This window comes from Ceratotherium simum, chromosome 40, assembly GCF_057802395.1.
Source record: "Ceratotherium simum simum isolate JZ-2026a chromosome 40, ASM5780239v1, whole genome shotgun sequence".
NCBI lineage: Eukaryota > Metazoa > Chordata > Mammalia > Perissodactyla > Rhinocerotidae > Ceratotherium > Ceratotherium simum.
Genome location: NC_141939.1, coordinates 7,785,127 through 7,794,563, shown reverse-complemented (window position 1 = coordinate 7,794,563; position 9,437 = coordinate 7,785,127). Strand labels below are relative to the sequence as shown.

Genomic DNA, 9,437 nt, shown 5'->3' with positions numbered 1-9,437 from the left:
TCACTACATTTAAGAGGTATGGGGGGTAGAGGCTGTGGGAAATTAGTAGTGTCATTAGAGCAGTAGGGACAGACTTATTTGAAAATATACGTCAAAAGAAGGGCAGTGATCAACAGGTTCTAAATGCTACAAAATTCAAGTAGGGCAAAAAGTGAGATGTACCCACTGCATTCTTCAAACGGGAGATTATCAGTGATTTTTAGCAAGTTTTACTACTTGCTAAACAAGTGACAGCCGGAAGGAGGCAGATGACTATAGGGTAAGGGAGTACGGGAATGGGCTGCTTTCCACCTATTCTGTCCTGTCCCCTGGGGATGGAGGAACACATACTGAGGGAGGGGAAGAAAAGGCAGGGGAGCTGGGGAAGCAGTAGACAGTCAGGTGGGACAAGTGTCTTAGATAAGATGTGAGAGATGACAGGGAGCTCCGAGGAAGTGCCGGGAAGGGATCATTGTAGAGCTTTCCAGAGCCCTAGGAAGTGATTGTCACTAGTTTTGGGATTCTAACACAGTCGTTTGCATCCATAAATCCATGCCTTCCTTATTCTTGATGAACTCCCTTATTTCACAGGAGCACACCATTTAGTGGCTTCTTAAGACAGGATGAGAGCTAAAGTTTTTGAGCCCTCATATATCTGAAGGTATTTATTCAGCCCTCAAGTTTATTAATATTTTGACTTGTATGGAATCCTAGGTTGAAAATCTCTCCCCAGTGTTTTGAAGGTATTCTCCATTGTCTTCTGTCTTTCAGTGTGGTTGTTGAGAAGTCATGTGTCATCCTTTGTGACCTGTTTTATTTTCTCTCTGAAACATTTTAGAATCTTCTCTTTATCTCTAAAGTTTCCAAATTTCGTGATGATGGTACCTTGAATTTGAGGGAAATTTCCCGGAGCTAACGATGTTGATTTTCCAAGTTGAAAGGGCCCTCTTAGTGCCTGGCACTTTAATGAGTGGGGAAATACTCAGACCAAGGCAAGTAACCCCTAACTTACTAAGGTTTAAGCAATGGACATATGTCACCATCTCCCATGACAAGAAGACTGGAGGCAGGTGGTTTCAGGCCTGGAGCGGGGACTCTGATCTCATCGGAAGCCCAGGCCTTTTCATCCTTTATCAGGATGGATGCTGCACCTCCAGATTTCCCCACTTGACTCAAAGGCAGGAGGTGGAGGTGGAGAGGCAAGCTCCCCCATGTCTCTTTTATCAAAAAACAAGGTCCTTTCTAGAAACGCCCAGTAGCTTTCTACCCGTCATTGGCTAGAACTGGGACTTCCTTATAATCACGGCTGGGAAGTATCTGCCAACGGCAAATAGGATTGTCATGATTCCTGTAGACTAATGATGGTTTATTTTGGCCTGGGCTAGACACCTTCTGCTCCACACAAAATTGGAGTTCTGTTAACAAGGAGAAGGGAAGTTGCCCAATCTGTTTGAACCAAGGACCTTTGCTCTCATCTCTTTTCCTCCCCTCCTCCTCCTACCTATTCTCTTCCTTGGGCTCAGGCCCTTGAAACCTGCCTCAGGCCTTCCACACCTTAATGGCCCTTTGAGATCACTTCTCTTATCCTGACTCCCTGTGCCCCTCCCTGCAGATGTGGTCCTGCCCTTTCTAACTGGCTCCCAGCACCTAGAGGGGAACTAAGCACCTAGAGGTGCCTCCTGGGCACCGTAAGAGGCCATAAAGTGTCACCTTAATAAATCAGCAGTCTGGTGCCAGCTGACTTCAGCTTCCATATAGCTGATGGGATGGGAATGCATCCTACTTCTTGTTGAAGCCAATAGACCCCTCCAGTGGAAATCTACAAAATAGCCCTCTCAGATGTCAACTGTTGCTTTAAGTAAAAGTTGACATGTAATAATAATATATTAAATCATTGCATTATTTATAATTATATTAAAAATAATGTAATAAAAACTATTTCGTTGAAGGACTGAAAATCATGAGCCTGTCTGGGGCCCTCGCGTGTTTCAGCCCAGCCCTGTAGGTTCTCCCAGCTTCTCCTTCCCTGCCAAGGCTCAGGCGCCAGGCAACTCACTGCCAGCCTCCCAGAGACCAAAACCACCAAGATGAACTTGGTGTGCTTTTAACTCTCCAGTGTTTGGTAGCTGTGCTCCTCACCCACATCTTTTTCCTTCTAGTGATTACCAGAGAATCCTTAGAATGAAACAAGATCTGAACGCTTCCCTGTGGGGCCAGCAAGGAAGAAGTAGAGAGACTGCATTCCAGTCCTTAGCAGTCTTGGGGGCGACAAAGCTAAGAGGCTGCGCGGGGTCCTCCTCAGCAGCTTTGTGCTGGGCTAAGCTCCAGGAAGGCCCAGTGGAAATTCCCAAGAAGAGCCACTGAAAGAGTTTTAAAAGGGAAGGGGCGTGGTGGTGAAGAAGGTGCTAAAGGAAGATGTGTCCAGTAGTAGGGTATGGGTGGACAGGAGCCTGGGGGTCAGTGAGGAGGCTGTGATCCAGCTGAGAGGGGGGGGCCTGGGTTAGGGGGCCAATAGTGGGGACAGAGGAGAGGACTAGCACAGGAAGTGTTTTGAAATTACAGTTGACAGTTTATAACTGACTTTATATGAAATGTCAATTTAGGAGAAAGTCTTAGTGGTTGAAGGAATCACATTAGAAGGGTAGAGTGAAATACTGCATAAAATATATCGAAGAAATCAATGTGATTTTGTGACCTTAAAAGAAATACACGTTTTCAGCTCTGTCCCAACGAAATGGTCCAATAACAGCCACAGAAGCAGCACTCTTGCCCACACTAACTCATTCTCACTCCAGGCACCCAGATTTTAATCACTAATGCTTTTTTTTTTTTTTTAACTAAAAGGAATTGGGTCTCCTTGGAGTTGATTCCATGCCTTAGGGCAGAAAAAAATCAGGATGGGCCTTGATCCTGTTTCCAGAAAGAAATCCAGAATCTGGTTTCTGATAGGCAATGCTAAAAAGATAAAAGAGCCAACGAAGGGAGCTCCCGCCTGCCAAGTTGTGCCAATCTGAGCAAAAAATATAACAACAACAACAATGGTTAATTTAAAACACTGAGTTTATGAAAGTCCACGAGTTCATGACTTCATGCTAACAGGAAATATAGAGAAGGCTTGTAATTAAAAAAGGAGTCAACATAGTAGCTATGCCTAATCTTTATTGTTTTTAATAAGTGGGAAAGTATTGGTAAATGTGGGTATCTTGTTTCTTTGTCAGGCTTGTGTCTGTTAGTAAAGTGTAGACGTGTGCTAGTTTGTATCTGGGGGAGTGAAGGAGTGACAGACACCTGTGAGGGAGCCAAACACTCCTGTGAGGGGCTGCACCGGGAAGGTAGGAGGGGGTCCAGCAGCAAATTCACTCTGGTGGCCACGTGCCATGACCATGAATGAGCGTTCACGAGTGCTGTCCTAGCTGATAAGTCAGCCTAACGTCCCCAAAAGAAATGGTAGCTATCCCCTCCTTCTCTCTGGGAATAAAACCTTTAGCTGGCCCCTCTTGATTATAATGAGATGTTAGTAAGACATACATGAGTTTCCAAATAGGCCAGCAGACCAGACTTAACGTATCATAATGACTGTATGGTAAGTTAGTTAGATAACATCCAGCCGTGGAAAATGTAAGGAAATCTTCACCAAGCCTCAAAAGTAAAAATCAACTTGAAAGAGAGCAAAGAAAGCCACCTGATGTAAGATACGTAACTTTGACATAAAAGGGAGGAATCGCATGCCAGCAGGTCAGGTGTGAGTTGACTTAGACTGTATAACCAAGTCCCGGGTCCCATGCCAAACCCACAAGTCGATAACCCAGGACCTTCAGCCTCGGCTCATCAGAAATTGTGTTCTTTTTTGGAGAGGGGGAGGGTATGGTAAGATCCTTAAACCTAGGCAGGTGTAAAATTTTTATTTAGTGAGTTATTGCAACCCTAGAATGGTATAGAAAAACCAGGACACCGAGAAGGTGCAAGAATGAGTATGGATTAAAACACAAAACAGTTAAACTCGATAGTCACATCTTTGCAGCCAGTTTTGATGTAAAGATACTCAGTTTTGTTACCACTATATTTTGTGGGTCCTTTTTGCTTTTAAGATGTCTTAGAACTTTTAAGGGATCTTCTTCATCAGCCTTGAGATTTTAATTCTTACGCGTATTTATAGTTGTACTCTACTTTCTTCATAATTGGGGAAATTTATTTTTGTGAATTCCTAAGTATTGACTCATTTGTTGTTTAAGTAGTATGTGATTAATAAGGGAAATGTTGACCATTTAATGGTTAAAAGAATGCTAATTGAAAAATTTAGAAGATGAATAAAATGGACATTAAATGAATTACAGTTAGTGGTGACTACATATATTTCCATGCACAAAATCCCCTCTGACAGACATGAATTGACCAGCACAGAGGATAAAGATTTTCAGTTTGTGTAGATGGGTGGGTCATGGCTACAGTGAAAGAGATGGAGACGTTAGGAGGGGCAGATGGTTTTAAAGGAAACTGAGTCACCAACTGAGTTAAATTTAAGTGTGTATAAAGTGGTAACCCAACATTTGAGTATACATTTTAAGGCATGTATTAATTTAGTGAACGTGCTGAAGGGTTACCCCGCTTCCCGCATAATTGGACATTGGCTGATTAGGCAAAAACCCTAAAGGAGATTTTCTTTTTTTGTTTCTAATGAGCTTTTTTCCCCTAGAAAAATAAAGCTGTTTCACAGATATTATAAGGCTGTATACTTCAGCTGTTTAATCAGCCATGTTATGCTTAGAGAAGTTTGCTCTTGTTTGTATTGCATGTATGTTATAGTATGAAGTTCATACGTGTCTGCCCAAAAAGCCACATATGGCATTTCTCTGGAGGATTCAAATTAGTTATTTCTCTAGGTTATTAATGGCTGACTTGAAAACCTTCAGGCTTCACCTAAGTGAAGAGAGAAATTGAAGAAATTTTTACCAAACACCCAAATTTTACCAGATAATTTAGGCAAGAGTATAAAATGTCATGGCTTAGAATGGTCTAATAGTTGACCAGTTCACCATGTTGCCTGTATAAACAAAAATTTTAAATTAATTTAGTGAACTTTAGTTGCTGTTAGAGACAGAAGGTACTACATTTTAATTGAGTTAGTTTAAAATATTCTAAAACTTGGTGTATTCCAGCGTTCACATTTCAGCCACTTCTCATGAGCCAAGATTTTATAGTTTTCCAAGTAGAAAGGTAATGTTTTTTCTGGAAATATGACAGGGTTGCAAAACAGCCTTTTAATGAGCAAAATTAAATGAATCAAAAGCTTAGGGATTAAACTTCCCCTGATGTTATGTGGGTTTAAGGAAATATTACACAATAAGAGTTTTCTGAGTTTATCCAGATTTTGAACATGTGTAAGATTGAAGCAATGCTAAATTAAATTAGTAGCATGGCATACTCCACCCTCTTCTAATGGCTTCCAGCGAGAAAATTCTAGGACAATAAATATGCTGTTTCCATTAAAAATCTTGTTCTACTTAGAAACAAGAATTCTGACAGCCAATTAAAATACAGATTCTTTTACGGAAAAATCAGATCTATAAACCTTCAGATTTACAAAACAGTTAAATTACAAAATAGTGAATCCAGTTTTACACAGATTTTTTGTTTTAAAAAGAGGGTTCACACGCCACTCGTCTGTCAGTAGCCATGCTGTGGCAGCAGCTCACACAGAAGAACTAGAAGGACCTACAACTAGAATATACAACTATGTACTGTGGCTTTGGGGAGGAAACAAAAGAGAGGAAGATTGACAACAGATGTTAGCTCAGGGCGAATCTTTTCCAAGAAAGAAAAGAATTTCCTTCCTTCAAAAAAAAAATTCACTTCTGGTTCCCTTTGTTTAAAGAATAAATGTTCCTAGTGCATGCAAAATATTTTCTTACCTTTTTTTAGGAATACAGCAACTGTGTGAATAATAGAACTTTTTGATGTATTTATATGGCAGCCTCTCATGCCTCTATGATTAGGCTCAAAAGTGATCCTAATGATAGAACTGAGAAGAGCTGTCCCCGTTCTACAGAGGAGCTGGTGAAAGCACAGAGCTATAGGGATGGAGCAAGGAAGGGAACTTAGTTCTCTTGGGCCAACACTTTTGGAAAGGGCTGTGCTGAGCATTGCCATCTCAGTGATTCTCAATCACAGGGTGCCCGGGCACCCTCACATCCGCGTGATGAAGCCTCATGGGAAAGAGGGGAGGTCTGTAGTTGGCAGAAGCCTCCTAGAAGCTGCTTCTGTATCGCCTCCTGTCAATGTGACGTGTGTGTGTCTCACACACAGACACACAAACCCTGTGCACATCACTGATAGCTAAGTGTTGGCAGTCAGAGCCCATGGAACTCCAGCCCAGGTGAGTTGAATTATGAGCTCTGCACGCTTTGGTGGAGAATGTCTTGGTCATCTCCACAGATTACCTATGTCTATAAGGCTGAGCTGTTTCCAGGAACTTTTTCTGTTTTTGTTTGTTTTGCTGTCATTTCTACTATGAACCATTGTTTTTTCTGGCACAAACTTTAATATAAAGATCGGGATCCTTATAGGCCGAAACACATGTTGTGGCTCAAAACTCCTAGCGCCATTACCCGGCTTATTGATTGCTTGCCTCCACCTTTTCCATATCTTTGAATATCCTTAGAAATGTCTTGAAATTAAAAAAGTATATATGTTTACTGATGAAAGGATGTGTGCATGCATATAGAACAAGGGACAGAAACTGCCTCCAGAGGAAATTGTACAAATATGTTAATTTATTACAAAATGTCCACGCACAGAAAAACACAAGAAAACTTTTATCCTTTTATATTTGGGAAAGGAACTGGTTATCTCAGATACAAAATAATTTACACATAGTCCATACAATTTTATTTTATATAGAAATAGGTCATTATTACAACAGCTGTACAATTCACTACACTGCGTCTTATAATTACATAAAATCTTTTCCTTAGAAACATCTCAACGTAACAAAACATACAAAAAAAGCAAAGTGCATTTTGAAAAGGAACATCCAATCCTCGGTCTCCTCGTGAAGGATATGTAGAAAGATGCAGCATTCTCACTCAAAGGGCCAGCACATGGCGGGCTTTCGTTGAAGACCTGAGCTCCACAGGCCAGTCTGGCCTGTGCGACTCTGCCTTCACAGTCCTAGAGTTCTCAGCAGATTCCGGAACATCAGCTGCGTGATTGTGCTTTGCTTTGAGTCCGTCTTTGTAGTTGCAATCAACAAAGTAAACAGGAAACAGTCCAGTGTTATATTTAGGGGAAAAAATAATCACCAGCCGCGGTGGGGTGAAGAGCCTCATTCCATTCGGGTTGAGGCCAGAGGGTGCGGGTCTGCGGCCTGGTTAATAACGACCAGCGTGGCGATCTAATTGGTGGGCTGTTTTTGTTACTGTGGTCTCCAAATGAAGTCATGAGACCTTATTATTTTTAAAAACTGAAAGTGCCTAAGTTATCTCCTCTGTGCAGCTGTGCAAATTAAAACAAAAACAACCACTTAAAAATAATGAAAAATAATCTCTTTATTTTCTCTCTTCAACAGATCTCTGACCCAGTGCTTCTCAAACGCAAAGGAAAGAGGATCAGGAGAGTGAAGGCCAGCTAGCACGTGTGGACGGGCCACAGCCAGCTAGGGTGGCCCGTGTGCTCTCGGGAGGATGCAGCGAGATGCTCCAGCGGCTAAGGTAAACTGAGTAACAACGCTGTCGTGGGGTACTCAGTTCCCGTCCAAGTATGGCTGTAGAGTGTGCCCGAAAATTGCAGAGGCAAAGGAAGCACAGCCAGTCTTCCCGATCATTTCCCACGTGCCAGCCGCCGCGCTCTGGGGATAGCTACCACCCAGGAGTTCTGAAATGTATGCAGTGTGCACAAAAGCCAAAGGTTTAGTTTAAACTCCTCTCCCCAACTCCCATGGCCAACTCTCCCCTCTTCCACTGGTTAAAGCTGACTATGACCCGACTGAGGTGCCAGGGCACTACCGGGGCGGCTGCTGGAGGCCTGGGGACTCAGACAGGCTGCTGACCCTTCGGGGAGGGCGCGGGGGCTGGGGCTGCGGGGTGTAGCCCAGGGTCCCTGGCTGTTGCGAGTAGGTGGAGAGAAGCAGCAAGTCCTGCTGCTCACTGTGCAAAGAAGTCGGCGTCTGTACCTGGAAAGAAAAGAAAAAGGCTCCAGAGGTGGTTCTGTGATTCATCACCTCCTCAGCTGACTTGCTGGGGCGTGATGCACACATGGTCAGACTACAGGACTCTTCCTCCATGGCTGGGGGTCACGTGGTGAGGGCTCGGGCAGGGCCTTGTGTGGGGGTGGGAAGAGAAGAAAGGAACCTGAGGCTCTGCCAGATGGGTGTGAATTCTGCAGCCAAGCTCTCTGCCAGCACCAGGGGTTCCTTCTGGCTCAGCAGGCCTGGGGCTAGGCTGGGGGGAGTGGTTTCCTGAACACGTGCCCACGACCTACCCGTAGCTTGTGTGTTTCTGGATGTTGGAAGCTGAGACCACATGCAGATAATCGACAGGGCGGAATCCCAACACACACAGTCTGCACACTTTCACTGTGGTCCCTGATGCTGGGACTACTTCCAAACATTCCAGCTGCCAGCATCTACTAGGAAACATGCTCGCTTGAAGCTCAGACACTTCAACTGGTTGAACCCTAACTTTGGAACCTTCAATCTTAGTCTCCGCTATTCCAGTCCATGACATCTCCCCCTCCAGGTAACCCAGTCCACCCGGTTTGCGAAGCTGCCCAGGAACGCCCACCCCTCCACTTCTGCTCAGGCTGTCTCTTTTGCTGGAATGCCGTCCCTTCACCTCCACTTGTTCACCCACACGTCAGGCATTTCTCAAACATCTGGCTCTGCAGTAGATGTCCTCTTCCTCCCTCCTCCACGAAGGCCTCCCAGCCATAGCAGTCTCACTGGCACTAACCCAGAGCTGGGCTGCTCTCTCTGATGTCCCCTCCCCCCACACTGCGCTCTCTCTGATGGTGTGCCCCCCCCCCCCCCCTCCCACTGCACTAAGAGGTCCCTGAGGGCAGCAAGAAGGCCTGGCAGCTCTCTGTATTCTTAGCCCTGCGTCTTGGGCAGAACAGGTGCCTGCAAACACATCAGCTGCCAGTGCTGGAGGAGTTTATGGGAGGCCTCGAACTCTCCCCGCCTCTCCCAGCCTGCTCAGTCTCTCACTTCCCCTCCTAAACCACTTCTGTGTTCAGCAAGCTGACGAGATATGCAGAGCCAACGTCTTGAGTTGACTCTCACTATGCTTGGGGTCAGGGAGATTTGAAAAGTGTACCACAGGTGGTTTAGCAGCTTTGGAATTAAAGCTGGTGGGGTGAAGAGAAAGCCATGCCTGCCCTGGGTGGGGTTGGAGGCCGAAGAGGAGGCCCCACAGGCCCCGGCAGGGCTGGGGCAGGAAGGGGCACCCCGGGCACGTGTGGGAGGG

The 9,437-nt window shown here is 44.7% G+C and overlaps 1 protein-coding gene across 1 annotated transcript in view; it reads right to left on the bottom strand.

Annotated features, from left to right (window-relative positions):
• Positions 1 to 6,738: 6,738 nt before the first annotated feature.
• NPAS2 (neuronal PAS domain protein 2) overlaps positions 6,739 to 9,437 on the bottom strand; it is a 160,161-nt gene continuing 157,462 nt past the window's right edge. The window contains exon 21 of the mRNA XM_087426230.1: positions 6,739 to 8,146. Coding sequence (XP_087282356.1) covers positions 7,976 to 8,146 — 171 coding nt within the window. The 3' untranslated portion in view covers positions 6,739 to 7,975. The remainder of the gene's footprint in view (positions 8,147 to 9,437) is intronic.